The 23,984-nt window shown below is 39.3% G+C and overlaps 1 protein-coding gene and 1 long non-coding RNA gene across 9 annotated transcripts in view; one reads left to right on the forward strand and one right to left on the reverse strand.

Moving 5' to 3' along the window:
• Positions 1-23,984, forward strand: part of LOC142845978 (uncharacterized) — a 109,449-nt gene that overhangs the window by 7,080 nt on the left and 78,385 nt on the right. The gene's annotated exons all lie outside the window — the stretch shown is intronic.
• Myo9a (myosin IXA) overlaps positions 7,491-23,984 on the reverse strand; it is a 194,820-nt gene continuing 178,326 nt past the window's right edge. For all 8 annotated transcript variants that reach the window (XM_075965681.1, XM_075965679.1, XM_075965680.1 and 5 more), the window contains 3 exons: positions 14,847-15,049; positions 13,111-13,232; positions 7,491-11,950 (listed from right to left, as the gene is read on the reverse strand). In XM_075965681.1, coding sequence (XP_075821796.1) covers positions 11,490-11,950; positions 13,111-13,232; positions 14,847-15,049 — 786 coding nt within the window. In that variant the 3' untranslated portion in view covers positions 7,491-11,489. The remainder of the gene's footprint in view (positions 11,951-13,110; positions 13,233-14,846; positions 15,050-23,984) is intronic.

Raw genomic sequence — 23,984 nt, forward strand, 5'->3', positions numbered from 1 at the left:
CAAGATTTGCTCTGTGGCCTTTAACATTTGGCATATTCAAAAGAAAATGCTGTGCACTGAGAATGTGTATCCTGCAAGTCACTATGTGGAATGTCCTAGAAATGTCTGTCAGTCCATCTCAACCGTTTCTTGCTTTTCTTGCCTTGTCTGTGTGGATGAGAGTGGAGTACTGAAATTCCTCACTACCTCTGGTGCTTGTTTTTTAAACTTAGGAGCTCCAACATCAAGTATATACATTTACAATCATTTACTTTTTATTACTTATATGCTTGTGTATGTATGGGCATATGCGTTGCAACAGTGCGTGTGCGGAGGTCAACCGACAGCCTGCAGGAGTTGATTTTCTCCTTCACCGTGTGGGTCCTGGGGACTGAGCTCAGGACATCAGGTTTGGCAGCAAATGCTTTTACTTGCTAACCCATTTGATGACCCCGTGTTTCTCTGTGTGTTATATGTGTGTATAGTATATGTGTGCGTGTGCACAGATGCTATGTACCTGTACACGTGTGATGATCAGAAGAGGACTTGAGGTGTCTTCTGTTATTCTCTGCCTTGTTCTTTTGAGTCTCTTCAACCTGGAGCTGTGTTCTTCAGCTAGGCTGGTAGCAGCAAATCCCAGCCCTTCTCCTTTCTCTACCTCTTGCAGTGGTGGGATTACAAACATGCCTGGGACTGTGTTGACTTTTACATGGATCCTGTGGATCTGACTTCTGGTCTTCTTGCTTGTACAGCAAGTGCTCTTAACTGCAGGGCCATCTCTCCAGTCCAGAAACGTGTTTTTGATGAACCGATCCTTTGATGATTATTTAGTAACTTTTTTAAAAAAAATCTCTCTTGCTATCCTTCCCCACTTGGTCTAGTTTCTTAGATAAAAGTGCAGCAACTACTGCTTACTTTAGGATCGCACTTGCTTGAAATATTATTTCCCAGACTTTCATTTCCAAGCTCTTATGTGCCTATACTGGTGAACTGAATCTCTTATACATACCATATTTTTGATTCTTATTTTGTTTTTCATATAGGATCTTGCATGGTCTGGTATCCATTACACAGCTTAAGTTGACCTCAAAGTCATGGTGATCTTTTGCCTCAGCCAAATGAAGCTGGGATTAGAGGTGTGTATCATAACATCTAGCTTTTAAAAAATTCATCCAGTCAGAATGTAGGTTTGATTAGATAATTTAGTCCACTTATATTAAGGTTATTATTGAGATGTAGGAACTTATGCTTATCTTGATTTTTCTACTTATTGTCAAGGACCGGCCTTGACAAAATCACTAGTTACTAGGGTAGTGTTATGTCCACATCTGCGAAGTCCCTGCAAAAGCCAACAAGGAGACCGAGACCTGTATGTAAAAGCAAAGAGCCTTTATTTTATGCAAGTTTACAAACTCAGTCTCTCCATATGTCCAATGTATTGTAATAAACATAGAGCCCCGAGCTCAGTTAGAGTTGGGTTTTTATAGTAGTAAAGGTGGGGTGAGGGGTTTCTGAGGTTTAGGACCCCTGATTGGCTGACATTTGTCTCTGGGTGACCTGGTGAGTGTGTTCTGGGAGGTGACCCTATCTACAGCAGTTGGAATGTTAGGCATTTCCTTTGAACTGTCTGTTTTTGGGTGGTACTGGGTAATCTCAGTTTGTGGTTATTTCTGCAGCCAGGTATTGCTTTAGGGTAAACTACTGAGACTCAGGCCTCTTGTTAAGTTTATCAATGGCCAAGTTCTACTCTGGCAGGTGATAATGGTTAGAAGAACTTCCTTTAGGTGACCTGCCCACAGTTAGCTTATCACGGCTGGCTCCCACATTTTCCCCTTCACAAGCACGGATGACAGGAGCCAAGATTGCCTCTGGTTTTAAGAAGGCATGGAACTACTTAAATTAATAAATCTATGAATTGACAACTCTGGCCCTGTGTATTAACAGGCACTATAGGTAGTTACCTTGTCCTCCATGCCAGGGAGTTTTTCCTTGTCTCAGCCTTTTAACCTATAGAGGGCATGGGATGCCGTGTTCCTTTAGGCAACTACTTCAAGCTGACATTGGGGCATTGTTATCCAGGCCCAAGCAGGTTGATAGGCTAGCCAAAGATGGGTGGGTGGACATTTAGGCAATGGGGCACTCATCAGACTTTGTTGAAGGGAGGGAGTGTTCATATTGGCTGGACTGGTCCACATCAGCTTTCATGAAGTCCAGGCTCGCCACCATTTAGAGCAGGTTGTAGTCAGCAACTGATGCTTAGATGTGTCTGCCAGTCAAGTGGAAGTCTATCGAGATAAATTTAAAGTACTGTGCTACTGCTTGTAGTGCCCCAAATATAGAGTATTTGGAGTTCTGATCATCCTGATCATAGAATGGAGTAGCCTGATAGGCTTGATGTGGCTAAAATAAATAGGATTCCTAGGTTTAGGTTGACTGGGGGTGAGGCATAGGTAGTGGAATTCATAAGCTTAGAGCTAGCGAGAAGGATAAAGTAGGCATGATAATAGGGTTGTGGAAGTAGCTAGGGGTCATAGGGGTTCTCTTTAATAAATAATTTTATTGCATCTGTGAATGGTTGGAGAATTCCATAGGGTCCTACAATATTTGGTCTTTTTCGTAATTGTATGTAGCCTAGGATTTTACATTCCACTAAAGTAAGAAATGCCATGGCGATTAATACTGGAATTAGGAGGGTGAAATACACTATTAGGGAGAGGATTTGAACCTTTGGGGACAAGGTTTTAAGTCTTATGCAATTTCCTGATTCTGCCACCCTAATCATACCCTTGTCTAGGGTTATAGTTACACAAACTTACTAAATTCAGATAATTTCATATATTAGTTTTGGGGTGCTATTAAGAAAGCCCCATTTCTCTTGTCCTTTCATACTGGGAGAAATAGTTAATAGTTACTCCAGTCTGAACTCAGATCACATAGGACTTTAGTCATTGAACCATCAATGGCTGCTACACCATTGGGATGTCCTGATCCAACATCGAGGTCGTAAACCCTAATTGTCGATACGGACTCTCGAATAGGATTGCGCTGTTATTCCAAGGGTAACTTGGTCCATTGATCAAAAGTTTTGGGGTCAATTAGATTTTGGTCACTTTGACTTGTGAGTCTAGGTTAAAAAAATCATTCAGAGTTTGGTTTGATTTGGTCACCCCAACCGAAATTCCTAGCTTATATCTTGTTATTTGGTCCAGTAGGGAGGTTTGTTGGAAAGTTAAGCTAGTAAATTGAAGCTCCATAGGGTCTTCTCGTCTTATTATGTTATCCCACCTCTTCATGGGAAGGTCAATTTCATTGATTGGAAGTAAGAGACAGTTGAATCCTCGTATAGCCGTTTATTCCAGTCCTCAATTAAGAAAGAAGGGATTATGCTACCTTTGCACGGTCAGGATACCACGGCCATTTAGTCACTGGGCAAGTGGTGCCTCTAATACTTTTTTTTTTTTTTTGGTTTTTCGAGACAGGGTTTTTCTGTAGCTTTGGAGCCTGTCCTGGAACTCCCTTTGTAGACCAGGCTGGTCTCGAACTCACAGAGATCCGCCTGCTTCTGCCTCCTGAGTGCTGGGATTACAGGCGTGCGCCACCACCGCCCGGCCCACCTCTAATACTTTTTATGGTAGAGGTGATGTTTTTGGTAAACAGGCAGGATTCATGTTTGCTGAGTTCCTTTTACATCTTTTAATCTTTCCTTGTGGCATGCCTGTGTTGGATTAACATTTTACATACAGGTGAGTTTTGTTAGTAGGATTTACACCTGGGGTTGTTAACTAACAATGGTAATCTGGATTGTTATAGGCTTGTGCTTGGAGAACAGTGTTCTTGTTATTCATGTTAACAGTATTTCATCTATATAACTATAGATGAACCCAATTAGTATTTATAGGAAGTCATTATGATTTGTGGAATTTGGATGTTGTAGTGTTGAGCGGCTGTTTATGACAGGATGTCATAAAGAGTTGATGACAGAATGGTGCATGTAAGGTAACGCAGATATGTCTAATAAGCATTAATTAAATAGTTGTAGATCAAAGTCATGGTTGAATTAATTGTATGTTGATAAAGAATTTAATGTCTTATATAATAGTGCATGCTTGTATGTTTGGGGAATATAATTTAATGCACAATATACATAAATGTATTAATGTCCTATATAAATTTATGTACAAGAAGTTTAAAAAGAATGTCAGCTTTGGGTGTTGACAGTGGGGGATGAGTCCTTCCTTCTTGATGTTCTGAGAAAAAGATTTTCATTTCTGGTTTATAAGGCCAGTGTAATGTTTATACTATCAGGGCATTTAATCTAGGTCAAGAATGTTGTTTTCAATTATGCCTGCAATAGGAATGAAGATTACGGTGATGGCGAAATAACCGACGGAGGCTATTTGTCTGATAATGATGAATGGGTGTTCAACTGGTTGGGCGCCCATTCGTGTGTGGATAAGGAGGTCAGCTACTAAAATTCAATACATTGTGTGATTGGGCAGGTTAGTCCTCATTGTTTTGAGGTGTGGAGAAAGGGTATAAGGGCGAGAATAAGGATGGATAGGATTAGAGCAAGTACGCTCCCCAGTTTGTTGGGGATAGATTGGAGGGTAGCGTAAGTGAAAAGAAAATATCATCCGGTTTAATGTGTGGTAGGGTGTTAAGTGGATTTGCTAGTGTATAATTATCTGGATCTCCGAGAATATCTGGGAAAAATAAAACCAAAATTATGAGAGCTAATAATAGAAGAAGAATAGACTTTCTCAGGATGCTGAGAAAGTTTTTGACTGTGTAGTAAGGGTGAAATGGAATTTTGTCTGCATCCGAATTTAGGCCTGATGGGTTATTGGAGCCAGTTTCATGGAGAAATAAGAGATGAACGAATACAAGGGCTGTGATGATGCAAGGCAAGATAAAGTGGAATGTGAAGAATCATGTTAGAGTGGCTTTATCTACTGAGAATCCACCTCAGATTCATTCTACTAGGGTTGTTCCGATGTAAGGGATGGATGGCTGATAGGACATTGGTGATTACTGTAGCCCTTCCAAATGGTATCTGTCCTCACGGGAGTACGCAGCCTATGAATGCTGTTGCTATTATGGCAAAGAGAAGTACAATTCCTGTGTTTCATGTTTCAATTATATTGTAAGAGCCATAATAGATTCCTCATTCTACATGGAGGAAAAGGCAGATGAAGAATATAGAGGCTCCATTTGCCTGTAGATAGTGGATTAGTTAACGTCTCGGTAGATGTGAGTGACCTATGAAAATGTTGATGTGCCTAATGTGTAGAGTATGGCTAGGAATAATCCTGTGAGGATTTGAATGATTAAGTGTAAACCCAGGAGAGAGCCGAAATTTCATCATGATGTTTGATGGGGCTGGAAGATCCATGAATGAGTGGTTAATAATTTTGGTTAATAGGTGTCTTTTTCGGATGATTGTCAGTTTCTATAGTTGAATAACGTTGATTTTCATGTCATTGGTCATAGTTAATGTAGAAATTATGACAGAATCTATTTATTTTAAGTCTATTGATTTTATTAGGTTGTTTAGGCACTTATTTGAAGACGTCTATTTATAGTGGGTTATGTTTGATAGTGGGTGTTCAGGTTTAGCGGTATTAGGTTTTGGTGGGTCTTTTTTTTAGGATTAATGGTGTTTTTGATTTAGGGGGGATGTTGATTGTATTTGGTTACACTACTGCTATGTCTGCGGAGGAGTATCCTGAGACATGGGTCTCTGGCTGATTGGTATCAGGAGTTTTATTGATAAGTGTTCTTATGGAGATAGTATATTATTTGTGACTAATTATATGAGGGGTTGGATATAGTGTTGGAGTTCAATAGTTTAGATGGGTGGTTTATGATGGTGATGGGCTTAGTGGGTGATGGGGGTGTTGGGGTGGCTGCTTTGTGGAGCTGCTCTGCATGGTTGATAGTGGTTTCTGGTTGAACTTTATTTATAGGTATATTTATTATTGTTGAGATTACTCGGGATAATTAAATGCTTAGTAAGACTGGGATAGACAGGACTGTAATTAGGAATGAGAGGAAATATAGTTTAATTATTCCTTTTTGGTTACTGAGGGTTGCAGAGTGTAGGTATGGAAGGTGGAGGTGATTTTGGGGATAGCTTTTTCTTTTTTCTTTTCTTTTTTTTCTTTTTCTTTTTCTTTTTTTTTTCATTTTCAAGACAGGGTTTCTCTGTGGCTTTGGAGCCTGTCCTGGAACTAGCTCTGTAGACCAGGCTGGTCTCGAACTCACAGAGATCCGCCTGCCTCTGCCTCCCGAGTGCTGGGATTAAAGGCGTGTGCCACCACCGCCCGGCTTGGGGATAGCCTTTTCTAGTCAGATTAGATCTAGTAAGGTTAGAGCTGTTTGTAAAGCTTATGTTAAGTGTTTTGATAGGGAGAATTCAATATATAATTGTTGGGAAATATCCTAGGGAGGTTGAAAATAGTTTAGTAGGTGAGGGCTTGGTTGGTGAAAGGCTATTTGTTAAGTTATTAAGTTCTAATGTGATGGCAAATCCTGCAATGGTTACTAGTATCATGGTATAGTTATGACTTAGATGGTTGTGGGTGGGATATTGTATGAGATGAAGAAGCCTGCTATGACACTTCCTAGGGCTAGGTGTTTGATTGGGTTAATTAATAATAATGATTGAAGAAGGGAATCGAGGTTTAGTTTTTAAAGCAAAGGAGATGATTCGTATGCTGTAGACAGCTAGTATTGAGGTGGCTACTAGTGTTACTAAGAGGGCTCAGGCGTTGGTGTAGCAGGTGTTGGCCTCAATAATTAGTTTTTTTAATTTTTTAAAAAATTTATTTAACATTTCCACCTCCTTCCATTCTCCCTTTCCCCTTCCACTTTCCCTCCCCTTTCCCCCTCCCCCTCGCCCTCCAGTCCTAAGAAAAGTCAGGGTGGCCTGCCTTGTGGGAAGTCCAAGCCCCCCCCCATTATGGGGTGAGAGGTGCAGGTGCCAGGATATTTTGTTTCTCTTGCCATGACTTTGTCTCAGGTCTCTGAGTCTCACAAGGTTCTGATGTTTTCAGTTTAGTTTTTTTTTTTTCCTGCTTTTTCAAGACAAGGTTTCTTTGTGTAACAGCCTTGGCTGTTATGGAACTCACTCTGTAGACCAGGCTGCCCTCGAACCCACAAAGATCCGCCTGCCTCTGCCACCCAAGTGCTATACTACCACCGCCTGGCTGGTTCTGATTTTAACTATTGTTCACCTCAAAATGCAGCTATACATTTTTTCTTCACAGAAAGTGAGCGTTAGATGCCTTTAATCTTCCATCTTGGTATTCCCTCACAACTGTCTTGACAGTCAGCAGACCAGTACCTTGGCTTTGCTCCTCCTTTGAATTCAGCTGAGTTCTAACAGAAGTCACTTCTGCACTTATCAACTGGGAACTGGGTCCTTTCTTTTAACTTTATCAGTATAAGAAATCAGTGTTGTTCCTTTGGGTTATGAATCTGATTGGGAACCAGAAAACAAACCACACATATTCCATTTCTGGAAGCTTTGTTCTTTAATGAGCCATGGAGTGATTTGTTCAGCAAGCTGCTTTTGTGTGGCCATACAGTGCATATTCTGAGTGACGCATACTGCACTTCATACAAATGTCTTGCCCCCTCCAAAACAAAAACCAAAGAAAAAAAAAAAAAGAAAGAAAGAAAAACTACAAAGTGCTGCTGATTGCATCAGGAATGTAATCAGTTCTGTGAATGAGATAAATCATTCTAATAGAATTGCTAAACAGTAAAGTGGCATATTTCACAGGATATGTCCTTTTATAATATACAGTATTTTAAAAATTTACACTCACCATACTTATAAATTACTTTAAATCCATTAAAATAATATAATACTAATCTGTAGTCCACACCTTTCCCATAGCAAATACAAATACTTTATTCAAGAGGTGCAACTCTTATATGACCTAAGAGGGCTGATAAAGAGGCATTAAGAATGGATGGGTACAAGGCAACAGGCCCATTGGTAGAGCTTTTTTGAAGTTTAAACCAAGAGATTAATAAGATCTAATACACTGGAGATTACCCAGTCAACACCAAATCAAGTATGGGAATGTTCCAGAGAAACATGGTCTAAGGACACAGAAAGTCGGGTCTCCTACAAATGACTAAAATTTTTACTACTAAGGCCAGCATGGTGTTGGGACACAGTGCTGGGAAGTTATCACAAGTGTGTGGGTGCATATAACACACCATTCAATACAGAAGAATGCAAGTCCATTCCCCACCAAGACTTAAGAGTGGGCGAGAAAACCAGCTGGACAACTTCTTTCTATAGTTACAACTCTCTCAGCTTCACACACCTCCTGAGAATCCTTTCTTCTCTCTAGCGTATCAGTTACAGATGAAAACATAGAGCTCACAGGCAGAGATGGGACAATACAACCTCCACGGATCACATGTCAGCATATCTTTGACTGTACAACACATAATATCTTCACATCCTATGCAAGGTTAAGAGTCACAGCAGATTTCCAAAGCCTGAGAGTTGGCCCTAGTGACCTGTGCCCTGAACTCACATCTTTTTGTCCCGCCTAGCAATACTCAAGAGAAAGAGGGTCATATCTCCCTTTATGTTTCAACAGCCCAGCGTGGCCATATATATCTAAATGGCAGGAAGTACAAACTATGTGCAAACTAAGCATGTTGCCTCCCTGAATTCTGCCTGCATTTGCTGTAGTATCTTCAATCTGTAATGCAGAATGAATTTGTTTCTGCTACATTTTCTATGATACACAGCTACAAACACATATTAATGAGTGGGTAGAAAAGAAAATATAGATGTTATTGAGGGCTAGACATGACTAGAATGCTCTGAAGGTGGGAACATGGGCTCCACATGTAAGCCACTCTGCTGCTGCCATGGAGATTCTTTTGATGCATTCTGAGTGAAGAAAAGCAGCAAGGCAGAAAGCAACAGAGAACTGTGAGCCTGATGCAGACTGTATCATGAGTGACTGCAATACATTGTCATTTTGTGGTGATGCAGAGACCCTGATAAGAACTGACGGGAGTAGAACATTTGGTTCTGACAGTATTGAGTTATGGCTTCATCTCTATCAGACCAATAGTGCCTGCTGACCAGCAAGAACAATAGCATTCTTTTCCTCAAAGAAGGCCTACACTTGCTGAGACATTCTTATGATTGTGTGGATTTCCCCCAGCGCATCCTGGCAGCTTGTTAAATGATTGGAAATTTACAAATCTAGCAACTGAAAAAAAGTTTTTATTTAATTTTATTCAAATTCAGGATTTAGGTCCCTGAGAAAAATTATAAAGTCTCTTAATATCGATTACCTAGTTCCTACAAAGTGACCTATGTAGACAGTTTTTTCTCAGCCCCAAATTTACCTTATAGAAAAACAAGACAAACAAAAAACTGAAAATTTAGGTGGGAGAATATGTCAAGTGTTAAGTTTCCCCAGACCATTCCTCTGAAACAAGGGAAACTGTTCAACAGCTTAAAAAAAATTTTTAAGTAACATTTTGACCAAAGTGGAGAGCAACAGTTAACACCCAGCAGTAGCTGCTCTCCCCAGTGCTAAAATAGACTGTGTAAGGCCCAAAATAGTTACCCCACCTTGACACAGTCATGCTGGGTTCCTTTAGGACAATATCCAACATTCTTGTTGTTAATGTTTGTGGGATACAAAACTTAACATTTACTGATTGACCACCATCATTGGGGAGAGTTTCAAAGCTTCCTTCATGTGTTTCGATGATGAACTATATATACCAGGGAGAGGGAAGACACCTGCTACCATGAGTTGCTGCGCAGAATGATGCTACAAGTCTCATCTCTAGAGCTGGCCAATGACCACTGAAGCAGGGGCATGAGGTTCAGTGTTGTGCAAGAGGAGAGACTCTGCCTTAACAAAAGACTTATTATTCTCATGACTTCAAACCAAAGAAAATGAAGAAAACCAAACTTCAGGTTATAGGTGGTAAAGGCTCTTTTTGTAACAGTGCATATGGTAGTTAAGACAAAATGTATTTAGTTACTTTAAAAATAAACATTTTCACATACTTAAGAAAGGGCATCATGTTTCATTTCACATACATTATAAATAGCAAAAAGATTTCTATTCCCACAAATGCTAGTACATGATGTTTCAGAAATTATAACTTAGGTACATAGAGACCACCAGTGATGAAGAAGATGCCCTTACTTTTCTCTCAACCCAGAGGTGAGTGGTTCTCACCACCTGTCCAATGGCCTCTCATCTGTAGGAAGAAACTCCATGGGAAAATGGGGGAAGCACAAAGTTAAAAAGAACTAGGCATACTATACATGTGTATTTACAGTAAACTTCAGGAACAAGTATATTAACAAAAATAGCTTCAAGTAGTCCTTGATTTTTTTTTTCATCTAATACTGATGGTCTGAGAAAAGAAGATAAAAGTTAAATAGATCATATTAAAACTTTCTAAATTTCTTTTGGCAGATTTCTATAACACTCATGCAATGTTGTGAGTACTTGTAGAAAAATGATTACATGGTCACATTATTTGTCTGAGTCTATGGTGGTATTCCACCAGCAAGTGAATAGGCTCGGATACAGTCTTCAGTTTAGTCTATACAACAACAAAAAAGCCTGGATCAATCAGGATGAAGCCTTCACATTTAGGGGTTACCTAAATGTGTCTGTGACATAGAAACCAAACAAAAGACTAGAGGACTCTGACCTGATAATCAGGTCTATCATGACAGTATGGCTGCCAGAACTTTATCCCATGCAACATAGCTGGCAGGAACTAACCAGGAGTTAAACCAGTACTGATTACTATGATATCAACATCAACAAAACACAAAGCATGGTCTCTTCACTGTATGACCAGATAACTGAGACATGCTCTGATGGCTTAATGGAAATCATAGTTTATGTTTCCAAAATATAACATGGAGTATTTTTAAATTAAACTTAAAATAGAGGGCTTGGGCTTTCTTCTTATAAATCCTTGGGGGAAAATATATTCTACCATAGCTCCTAACTATCCCAATACAAACTCAAAAGCTTTTGCTTTCATGGTTAAGAGAGGTTTGTATATTTTCTTCAAAAGCTAGAAATGAGAGTATTCCTCAGGATCACAATAGCCTCCTAGTTCAACAAGTATCTGTTGGGAAGGGAAGAGTACTGCGGGAGAGGCAACAACTGCTGACCAAAATCCCCCAGGTCCTAGGTGGCTTTGTTTAGTGGAATCTCAAATCAAAGACAGCAGCCAAGGCACAGCTGGCCCATCCCTAGCAACCTTCAAAGAGGCCACTTCTGCAGGAAGCCCAGCGATCCAGCACACAAAGTGCTGGAACAAAAGGCAGGACCATTAGGACTGTTATGGACAAAGGAAGCCCAGCGATCCAGCACACAAAGTGCTGGAACAAAAGGCAGGACCATTAGGACTGTTATGGACAGAAGAGGCCCCAGAGATGAGATGTGTTTACCACTCTAGCCACATAGGGACACATCTGTCATTCAGACCATAAACTCATTATTTCCAAAAGGTGGTAGCTGCTGTGCTGAGCTGCAGTCTGGGTCCACAGTTTTCTTTCGGCCAGATGCGACTGTCCCCTCTGGGGTCTCTTTGGTTTTCTGAGGTGAATTTTTCACATTCTTTAGTTTTTGTTTGCCCTTTTCAGGGTTGAAGGTTCCTCTGCTGATGAACTGAGGCCTGTCTTCCAGGGATTTGGCTTGGCCTAGTGGTCCTTCCGTACCCAGGGCCTCACAAGCTGAGGCAGCTCGGTAAAATGGAGACTTGGAATAAATCTGAAATCGCTTTCTAGTGCCATGAGATGATGTAGTGTTAGATAAACAGGAAGAGACGCAGGAGTTGACTGAGTCCACAGAGTCTGGCTGCTTTCTTAGCTGTTTTCGCAACTTGCTTGAAGGCTCAGACTTGGCAGCTGCTCTCAGGGAGCTAAGGGCTAAGCTTCTCTCTAATGGAGACACAGAAGACAAAGTTGTGACAATGTCTCTTAAACATCAGATAATGAACAGAAGCCAGTGCTCACAAGTAAAAATGAATTTGTCAAAGCTGTGAGGGTCGAGATGATCTACATTGTAGAAATGGCAAAAAGCTCTAGAGTTGGGCCTGGTGGTGCATACCTTTAATCCCAGAGCTTGGAAGGTAGAGGCAGATGGATTTCTGTGAGTTCCAGGCCAGCCAAGAACTACAGAGTGAGAACTTGTTCACAAACAAATAGATCAACAAATCCTCTCCATTCAGTTCCACAAATACTTTACACTAAGTCCCAGGGAAGTATGGTATGTCTGAGTTATAAGGCCAGCAGAGACCTAGAACAGTCACCATCATTCCAAAGCCTCTGTCTCCCTGAGATATAGCACCTAGTCAAACACCTCCTTTGGTGTGACAGTTCCACCTCATAGCAGGGGACAGTTTTGGCACTCATTCTTGCAAAATGACCATGAGATGGATATGCACTGTGATTACTGGCTTTCCCCAACCCTCCACGGTAAGTTACCAAAATTAAGTTACTAACTGCATTACAATGACCATTTGTGAGTCTAATAAACAATTATGAGGAAGCATCACAAAGACCTGTGATTCCTTAGTAATCTGTCGTATTTTCATGTGAAATCAGTGGATTTGTAAAACAAACTCTACTTAGCTTGGGAATTTGTTTTGGTTTATTTTGTAAGATAGGGTTTATCCATAATATTTCTGTCTGTCCTGGACCAGGCTGGCCTTGAACTCAAGAAATCCACCTGCCTCTGCCTCCTGGATTAAAGATGTGTGCCACCGCACCTAGTTTGGGGATTTTTTTTAACTATTAAATTTAAAAAAAAATTTATATATTTTTATGTGTGTGGATACTTTGCCTGCATGTGCACCAAGTGCCTGGTATCCTCAGAGGCCAGAAAAGGGCATCAGATTTCCTGGGACTGGAGTTACAAGCTGTAACCACCATGTGGGTGCTGGGAATTGAACCCAGTTCCTCTGAACATGAGTGTTCCTAACCACTGAGCCACTCTTCCAGCCTAGCTTGAGAATTCTTATTCCTTCTTTACAAAGACATAATACAAATTATGTCTCTAGTATAACATATTCATTTATCAGCTCTCTCAAAAGTGGTACCTTCAGAATCCATGTTCAAATTTTCTGAGCTATCAGCAGTCCCAATAGAAGCCTCAGACTCAAGGGTTTCGTCATCAGAGGCACGAGGTTCCAATACGAGCATCTCAAAAGTTAGTTCTTCCCTATGAGATACAATCAACAAACCCATTAACATGATAGGGAGCAGAAAAAAGATGACAGAAAGACTTTATTAAAGCAAAAGTTAAATGACAAAGACATTTCTTACTGTCCCACTAAGGTGATGAAGAGTATTTATTTATATGCAAACCAAGAGATGGATGAAAGCACAAGATCACAGCAATGATGGAGCTAGGGGTGGGTGGGCTGATGTAGGTTGCTGTAACTGAGACGTTCTGAGATGAACTTTGTACTGAAAACTAGGAATTGAAGATTCTAAATTTATTCATGATATATCAGCAAGACCTGTTCTCTCTCTGGACCTCAGCTTCTTCATCCAGAAAACACAGCTTGTAGATCCCTAGTAATAAGCCAGCTCTGAACCTAATTCTTTCTCTTTAAATCAAGTCTTCTCTTGTCAGACCCTTCTTAGCCTTATTTCTACTTTAAAATTGCCTGAAATTCACAGATCATCTTTCTCTTTTTTTTAATTAAGAAAATTTACTTTTCATTTTCATACCAACCCCAGTTTTCCCTCCTTCCCCTTCTCCTGTCACCCTCTTCCCCCTTCCCATTCCCCATCCGCTCTTCAGAGGGTGTAAGGCCTTTCTTGAGAAATCAACAAGACACACAAACTACCCTTTTAAACACAACCTTGCCAGGAGCTCACTACTTTCATGTGCAGTCACAGGTTTGAGATGTATGCTTATCCTTCGCACTTTATCTTTCCTAACCATTTCCTATTTACCCCTCTATAATTCTATGTTCATCAGAGCTGAGGTAGGTCATCTTTTTAGCCCAGGGTTTGTAGCTAATGCCTCACTTTTTCCACAGCTGAACCCTAGCTGCTTTTCAGTTGCCCTAAATTCCAGAATCAATCCTGACATTAAAGCTTCTTGATTCTTCATGAATCAAGTTCTCAGACCTAAGAGGTAAGCTATAGGGACTCAAGGAAACCTTTAGAATTTCTGAGTAATCTATGTCAATCATAATTAGTACATTGTACCTTCAGGGAGAACCATAGGATGTTAATCCCTAAGGGGTAATGTCAACCCAGTCTTGACAGAGTGATGAAGGTAATAGGATTTCTTAACTTTCTCTTTGAAATCACAACAGGTTTCTCTTGTACCCCAGAACATAGTACAGGCGCTGCCTTATTCTATCTAGTTGTTGGGCCCATGGTCATAGTGATTTTTAAATAATAACACTTGTTATTATTCCTTTATGTAACTCCAACTAATGCTTACACTTGGAGAGAACTTTGTCTTAGCCAAGGTCTCTTGCTCTTCCTTTTGTGAAGCACATCTGGTTCTGCAGGTTGGTCCCTGACCTGTCAAGATATGATACCTCATCTTGGCTCTCCATTGTTCATGCCTTTGGAATATGGACTAAGAAAGCATACACTGTGGATGTTTACCCTCCTATTCCTACTGCATCAAGATTCCTATCTCATGAATTTCCACACTTACCCTGAGTATAGGTAATAAGAATCTAACAACTCCATGTCCTTTGGACCACCTGACATAATGCTTGACACAGAAGATAATGAATAAGGAAAAAATAAAGGGGGGAGGGCATCACAAAAGACAACTGGTATCTCCTTTCCTCTGGACACTTACTTCTCTTTCTGTAAATTCTCAATTTGTTCAGTCAGCACTTTTTCCTCCTGCTGCATTGCTGCTTGCTGCTGTTCAGTGATGTCAGTCTCCATGGCCGGTTCACTACTCATGGTCTCTTCAGGGACATCAGACATGGAAGGCAACCGGACTATTACAGGAGAGGATGGACTTGGATAGTTTCCACGATTTATACGCCCCTTTCCCTGCAGAGAAAATTCATTTTAGAAGGTAAACTAACTATGTCAGTTTTATGTTGATCACTTTGGATAACAAATGCCCTTCCATCACATCATGAGAATGATAGGTCTGAACAGGCATAGAATATTTAAATAAGATATCATAAATAAACAAATTAAGTTAAAAAGAATTCTATCAAGAACACTGAAACATGAACACACATTTCCAGCCCTGGGTGTTAAGAATTTTCATGTCTTCTTTTAATCTAAGCTGTGCACTAAATAGCTTCAAGCCAATTAAAACTTGAAACTAAGTTATGTTGTGACAGGTGCCACATTTCATTCGCTTCAGACCCATACCACACTAACATTGAAGGTACATGTTGTTTTCATCATTATAAGAAGTTCGGCAGCTTTAATCCTATAAAGACAATCTCTCTAGAAAGATAAAATGTTTTTTACATGTCCAGAAACTCATACTTAAAGATACTGGATAGCTAAGTGGCATAAAAAAGGCCCAGCATTTTCTAGTGATCTGCAGGTTCAGAAGAGATGGTGGAGTCTGAGCAGAACTGTGAACATCTAGAGTTGGCAGTTACAGTACAGTACGTTTACAAATCTTTATCAGAATAAACTTATTATTAATGAAGTAGCTACAGCTGTTTTGTTCAACAGTGGCAGAGATGGCTTAAAACTCTAATAAAATTACATACTCCATGGCCCTCCAGAGAAAATGCTTGCCAACTCCTGAAGCACAGAATAACAGTGTATGAGTTGTTGCCCCATAAGACTTCCAAGGTTTGCATTCTAGACAGAAGGGTAAACTGAAATTACCACAGTTCTTACAGGTGTAATAGCCTAGCTTCAAGTCATCTGAATAATCTATATATAAATTTGATACAAAAATTTTAAACTTCAAAGACTGGATGAAAATGATGAACCTGCTAGTGCCCAAGGATCTCACAAAAAATTAAAATTACTCTTTGTAGGTATTCATTGCTATCCCAGGCCTCAAAATACTTTCTACAAATCATTTTTCAAATCAAAAGTAGTCAGGAATAAGAGGAGATAAGACAATGCAAATGAAAACTAGTAAAATAAACAAACAGAAGACAAAAGCTCTCAAGGACTATCAGACAAACTTAAAAATAACCTGTTCAAACAGGTGGCAAAACATAACTGAATTAAGTAGAATGGAAGTTAGGTCATAAGAAAAATCCAGAATCAAGTCAGGAGAAATCAACACAAAAGGATAATTTTATAGAAGATGGTAAAAGAGAGAGAGAAAAAAAAGATCCACCATATGTTTAATGTTTACTAGGTGGATATGAGGTGAAGAGATAATAGATATTGATACTAAGTCAATAGAACGTTAAAAAAATCAATTAACAATGTTATGTGAGCCGGGCGATGGTGGTGCACGCCTTTAATTCCAGCACTCGGGAGGCAGAGGCAGGCGGATCTCTGTGAGTTCGAGACCAGCCTGGTCTACAGAGCTAGTTCCAGGACAGGCTCCAAAGCCACAGAGAAACCCTGTCTTGAAAAACCAAAAAAAAAAAAACAAAAAAATACCACAAAACGTTATGTGACTGATTTAAATGACTGATTTGAAGTCCATATATGTCTTCAAGTGAGAACCAAAATGTCAAGGTATTTAGAAACATTACTAAAAACCCAAGTCAAGAAAAAAAAAATCTTAGAAGCAGTCAGAAAAAAAAAAACAAAACAAAAAAGAAACCAAAAATTACTTGCAAACAAATAACAATAATTAGGTTCTATTAAATGAAGTATCAGTAAAATCACAGAGACAAAGCTGTCACCAGCAGGGTAATGGGGATTAAGTATGTGTGCATAGCAAACCATTAGAGAGCTAGCAAGCACATTCTTCCACAGAATTAAAACGGACTATGTCCCATTTATTTGTTTGCTTGTTTACTTTGAGGCAGGGTCCTGGTTAGCCTGGAACTCATTATGTAGACCAGGCTGGTCTCAAACTTACAGAGATCTACCTGCCCCTGCCTCCTCCATGCTCAGGGATTAAAGGCATGTGCCATGATGCCTTGCCTAAATTGTTTTTATACAAATTAGAAAAATATAACAAGTACATTTAAGGGAAGGGCATTCTAGGACAATTTTATATATAATCACAGGAACAAAAAATCTTGATGGTTTATAAACTGAAGTGGGCAATTTATCAATGATGGTTTAACATCAATAAAATTTACAATTCCCTAAGCCAGGCATGGAGCTTGAGCCTGTAAAACCAGTGCTCCTGAGGCTGAGGTGGAAGGTCACTGCAACTTCTAGACCAGTCTGTGCTACACTGTGAAACATCTCAAAAAGGTATATTAAAAACCTAAAAGAGGGCTGGAAAGATGGCTGAGGTTAAGAGCACTGACTGTTCTTCCAAAGGTCCTGAGTTCAATTCCCAGCAACCACATGGTGGCTGACAACCATCTATAATGAGACCTGGTGCCCTCTTCTGGCATGCGAGCATACATGGAAGGAATGTTGTATACATAATAAATAAATAAACCTTAAAAATAAATAAATAAAAACCTAAAAGTCTGGTCTACAGAATGAGTTCCAGGACAGCCAAGGCTACACAGAAAAAAACCTGTCTTGAACAACAACAAGACAAAAACAAAACAAAACAACCCATAAAAGTCAACATTACACTACAGTAACAACCTAGAAAACCAGTAATCAAATGAATGTGCTAAGTCTCATAAAGAATAAAAATCCTATAGCAAACATCATGTTTAGTGATGGGAGAATATGTTAATAATGATCACTACTGCCGGGCAGTGGTGGCACACGCCTTTAACCCCAGCACTCAGGAGGGAGAGGCAGGCAGATCTCTGTGAGTTCAAGGCCAGCCTGGTCTACAAGAGCTAGTTCCAGGACAGGCTCCAAAGCTACAGAGACCCTATCTCAAAAAACAAAACAAAAAAAGAATGATCACTACCACTGGTTCATTCAACACTATACTGAAGGTTCTAGTTCCTTTAGGAAAACAAAGAGGAAGTGTAAAGACTATCAAAGAACAGATAAAATGATCATTCAAAAATGATACAACTAGCAAAGGAATGCTCAGAACAATTATTAGGTGATTTCAGCAAAGTAAACTGGATATTTTATTTAACAAGCAACAAAAAGAAAATAAAAATCTTAATGTGTAACACTTTCAAATATAGTATCAACTTTAATAAATACAGTTAAAGATAAGTAAGTTCTCAACATAAAATAATAAAACTTATGATATACATGGAAAAATCTCTAAAAAGCAATTTACACATGTAGGGTCACCTCAAAAAAAAAATCTCAGGGGTTTTGTACAGGTGAGTTCATACTCTATATGAGTTACAAATAGCCAAAACTGAAGAAGACAGAATGAGTTTTTAAACCAGTTCATCAGAAAGCTAAAGTAAATGGGTCAGTGAGGTGACTCAGTAAGTAAAAGCAATTGCTACACAAAGTTAACAACTTGAGTTTGATTTCCCCAAACCCACATTAAGAAGCCAGAAGCAATGGCTTGCATCTTAGAGTCCCAGCATTCCTATGATGAGGTAAGAGGCAGAGACTGAATTTTTGGGAATCTAGTCTGGAGTAAGCAGCATGACAGAAACAGGAAACCCTGTTTCAAAAACAAGGTACAAAGAGAGAACGGACTTCTCAAAGTCCATTTGATACAAGAGAGAATGAACTTCCTTTGTCCTCCACACATGGGTAACATGCCCATTCCTCATCTACATGACACACAATACAAAAAGGCCAGATTAAGTAAAGTAGTAGTACTATCGATATGATAGTCAAAATGAGGTTACTTAAAAACAAGAAATACAGAAAAAACAATGAAGCTACAACAATGAGGACCCTAAGAGAGACTTACAAAGATCTAATCTACATGGGAAGTAGAAAAAGACAAGATCTCCTGAGTAAATTGGGAGCATAGGGACCTTGAGGGAAGGTTAATGGGGGAAGGGGAAAAATAGGGAGGGGAACAGAGAAAAATGTAGAGCTCAATAAAAAAGAAATGAATCTTTGAGAAGATACTGATTACAACCTTAGTAAATAATAAAAATAATTAAATATACCTTCAAAGTATTAATAAAACTAGATTACACTAAAATTAACTTTTGTCCATCAAGATAACTTATATTTTGAGTCAGCGACTTGTTATGAAAGTTAAGAATGTTATGAAATCAAGACTGGGCTTGAATTGCTGATCATCCTACCTCTAACTCCTAAGTGCTGGGATTGCTTACGTGTGCAACCATGCCTGGCTTGAAAGACAACTTTATTTGTTGTTGAGACAGTGTTTCCCTGTGAAGATGTGGCTGTCCTGGACTCACTCTGAACCAGGCTGGCCTTGAACTCAAGAGATTCACCTGCCCCCAAGTGCTGAGATTAAAGGCACTTGTCACCACCAACAGCTCAAAAAGCCACTTTTAAGAGAGTTTAAAAAAAAACCATAAAATGGAATGCTTGTAACAGAAATAACTGATCAAAGGGTTACAGGCAGAATTCAGAAAGAATTAGATAAAAGATAAACAATCCAAGTATAGAAAAACAGAAAAGCATATTTAGCATGTTGAGAAAACAAGGTATATCTACAAGAAGGCTGAACCTACTTGTGCACATTAGAGTCACAGGACAGAACTCCAAATTCAAGAAGTGGCATGCAAATATTAATGGCTAAAAGTAAAGTAAGTGACAACAGAGGGGCTGGAAAGTTGGCAAACCAGAGATTCCTGTACACTGCTAATTATCATCCAGCCATTTTGGAAAATGCTAAAAGATATATCCCATGACCCGGCAATTTTTTTCTTTTTTTGGTTTTTCGAGACAGGGTTCCTCTGTGGCTTTGGAGCCTGTCCTGAAACTAGCTCTTGTAGACCAGGCTGGCCTCGAACTCACAGAGATCGGCCTGCCTCTGCCTCCTGAGTGCTGGGATTAAAGGCGTGTGCCACCACCGCCCGGCACAATTTCATTCTTATGTATTACCCTAACAAAAATGTGTGTATGCTACATATTCCTCCAAACAAAACTCAACTGCCCATAAATAGGCCCATAAACTGTTCATAAGGAGTACACTGGATTAACTGTGGTATATACATTCTAAAATAGGATACAGGAACAAGAGTGAGCTGAGTTACAACTAAGCACAGCATGGATAAGTCTTGTACATAAAAAGATGACTGAAATGTCAGATACAAAATATTCCATAGTATACAACTTCACTAATATGCATCTCAAAAACAAAACAGCACTGTGCTCAAGGATACAAATTTTGGAGGCATACAACAAAGAAAACAGGAAATATTTGCTGCAGTCAGTCTTTAAATGCCTAGTCTGTTTTTAGGTACCCTGTTTTGATTTTGATCATCTTATATTGATGCTTTATTGTAGTTCTATTGCACTTAGGAGACTGAGGAAGGAGGACTGCAAGTTCAAAGCAAGCCTGATATATACGGTGGGGAAAAAAATCAGAAACAGAAGCTCTGACTAATAAACCTGGGTGAGAATGCTATAAGCCTAGCCTACAGTTGGTTTCCAAAACTAGCAACAACATGGATCCAAATGCTTTAATGAGAAGGATTCAGTTTACTTATTTTTTTTTCCTGAAGCATGCATGGGCAGCCCATATAAGGTGGTTCTGTTGAACTTAACCATATTGGGTTTCATGGTCTAAGTTGATGAGGATGACTGACCAGGTCTGTTCATCAAGAGGACACCAGATCTCATTACAGATGGTTGTGAGCCACCATGTGGTTTCTGGGAATTGAACTCAGGACCTTTGGAATAGCAAGCAGTGCTCTTAACTGCTGAGTCATCTAACATTACTTTTTTTTTTTTTAAGATTTAAGTCGGTAACAATGAAGAATAGAAAATACACTTTAGTGTTAAAATGATTATGGCCTATGAAAGAGTTTGCTATAAGGCTCATAATGAAAAAAGGATGTAGGAAGGAATAGCAAGACATAACAGATGGACACAAACTCAGTATTGTCAATCATTGTAAGCCTACATAGCTAAAGAATGATGATGAAATATGATTTTGACTATGTAGAAAGACACCTCCCTCATGGGGAGTTATATTTCCTGATGATTCAAAGAAAGTACATGTAACTGGGGTTTGTTTGTGGGTTGAATACATCTAGAGGAAGAACTGTGCAATATCCAGATAGAACTAGACGTAAATAGCTAGAAGCACATATCTTAGAATCCTAACAGACAATTTACCCCAAATACTATTTGATCAATGTTGTCATTCATTGAGCCACAAAAACAGGAACTGAATTCTCAGACTATGTCTGAGGGATCTTCTTTCCTAGAAAAGAGAGGTTCTTTATCCAAGTTTTTTCTAGAAGACTACCAGCCTTGCTTGGTCGTCTTGCATAAAGCCCACACTTTGTATGATATCGAGATAGGAGCTTTCTATGGTAGTAGGTATTAAGGCTGATTCAAAAGTTGTATCCCCAACACCTGTAACTATGGTTTATCCCATAATAAGAGTTACTAAATACTTTAAATATAGTCACTGTATGTTTGCATATGTCATTAGACTTTCTGTGTAGTGCATAAGCCAGCCAGAGTATTGTAGTACAAGAGTCTCTCTCTCTCTCCTCTCCTTCTCTCCCCGCTCTCTTTGTGTTGAGAAATTTAACCTAGGGCCTCAAGCATGATTGAGACAAGTACTCTACCACCAAGCTATATCCCCAGCCTTGGGTACAGTGGCTCTGAATATAGTTCACAGGTTCCCATTAGGGATATTGAGGCATTCCCAAAAAAATGTACAATCTGAACATTGCTTTTATAATAGTGCTAAGATGTTATTTGCTCTTTCCATTTACTGACATTTACTCTAATTAGATAAAACCAACAGTGGGTAAAAACACACGGTTGACACCTCCACATGACTAAGGCAATGGTATAAAACGGTACTACTGGTCTTCATATTCTTTAATACCATGTATTCACAGCTAAAAAATAGTTTCACATGCCATCAGTTAAATCATATAATTATCAACCATTAATGGTTAAATTCATTTTTTATTTATGTATGATAAAATGACAGGCACACAAAAAGCACTTCTCCCTGCAATATGCTGAGGGTTGTCCTATTAAACAGTATTTGTACAACTACCTACTAGCAAGGTTTATGTTGGGGTTTAAGCCCCACTAAACCTCTCAGAAGGGTCACTATAGCAGGTGAAAACCTGACTAATAAGGTCTGAATATAAACAAAATAAATTAGCTCACATAAGTCTTTTTAAATCATGTCCCATTTATTCTTTTTTTAAAAAATATTTATTTATTACGTATACAATATTCTGTCTGTGTGTATGACAGCAGGCCAGAAGAGGGTACCAGACCCCATTATAGATGGTTGTGAGCCACCATGTGGTTGCTGGGAATTGAACTCAGGACCTTTGGAAGAGCAGGCAATGCTCTATGCTCTCTCTAATGCCCTCTTGATGTTTCCTTTCCGATGTTTCTCCTCAATGTTCCTCTTTTGATGTTCTTTGCTGTCCTTCCCATCCCACAAGGTTTCCAGTTTATATGCCCACACAGACATCATAAACAATTTTCTGGGAAATAACAATGATGCCAAGCATGCATTTCTTAGGATTAACAGGATGGAAAAAAAAGACAGGTTTTTTCCTTTATATTTTAGGGGTAAAGATACAGTTTCCTAGACTAAGACCTTGTGTCAAGTGAAAGGTAAAGATAAATACAGAATACTAATAGCTTGCTAGGGCAGAGCAACTCAGGTTCTCCACCTGAGTTGGCTGTTAGAAAACTCAGGGTCACCCAGACCTGATTATCAGTAAAAGCAGACATACTATCTCTCCTGCTCAGGGCTCCTTTCTTGTCACTAAGTCCTGTCAATATGGACTAGATTTATGTAGATTTGACTATGAGAACAAAGGTTTGGCTGAGTGAATGCTTTCATACCAGTGCCCCATTACAATGTGGGGTAATGGGAAAAGGTCATCCAGTTGCCAGTACAGGAGGAAGTTATCACAATGAATGATTTATACACTGCTGGAATGATTTATACACTGCTGGGATACTTTCGGATGAATCCCATTATAAAAGGGAGAAAAGCCAGAATTGACAGTGACTATCCAAAAGACAAGTGTTCCCGAAGCTCTGCAAATCAGGTTCTCCATCAGATCATACTTGTGGATCTGTCTATAGATCTGTCATGTGTACTTTTACTGTACAATGCTTGTGACTCACAGCAACCTGCTTAGCAAGCTGAATGACTTAGCTGCTTTTATCTTCAAATACTGGGCTAACTGACAAAAAAATGACTATTCACACAGGAGTAAATTGTACAGACTTTGACCCTATTAGAAAGGAACCTATTATTTTCAAAGTCACAATTTTTGTCATTGATAACACTTTAAGCTTTCTAAGCAAATAGGAGAATTTTGGAAAACTTGTAACCGTCCTGAAAGTTTGACAGCTTCTAACACCATGTCAATGCTATCACTAAGAATTTAAGCAGAAGATGAAGTCCCATCTTAAACCAGCAGTTCTCAACCTGTGAGTCACTACCTTGACAAATTTCTATCTCCAAAAATATTTACATTATGATTTATAACAGTAGCAAAATTACAGTTATGAAGTAGCAACAAAAATAATTTTATGGCTGGGGGGGTCACCACAACATGAGGAATGGTATTAAAGGGCCAAAGCATTAGGAAGGTTGAGGATCACTGACTTAAATGATAGTGGCAATATAAACAGAGATGACAAGTCTCCTCTGACGTTAGAGTAAATCTGGAGCTCCCACTCATCTTTAGTTAGACTACAGTCAGAACAGAGCAGAACTGCACACAACACTACAACAGTATGCAGAATTCTGTTTACTCAGATTCTTCCTTCAGATAAAGGCTGAGTCTGCCCTGCAAAGGAAGTTTACCCTACAACTCCCCAGATAAAGGTA

This window comes from Microtus pennsylvanicus, chromosome 3, assembly GCF_037038515.1.
Source record: "Microtus pennsylvanicus isolate mMicPen1 chromosome 3, mMicPen1.hap1, whole genome shotgun sequence".
In the NCBI taxonomy this organism is placed as follows: Eukaryota; Metazoa; Chordata; class Mammalia; order Rodentia; family Cricetidae; genus Microtus; species Microtus pennsylvanicus.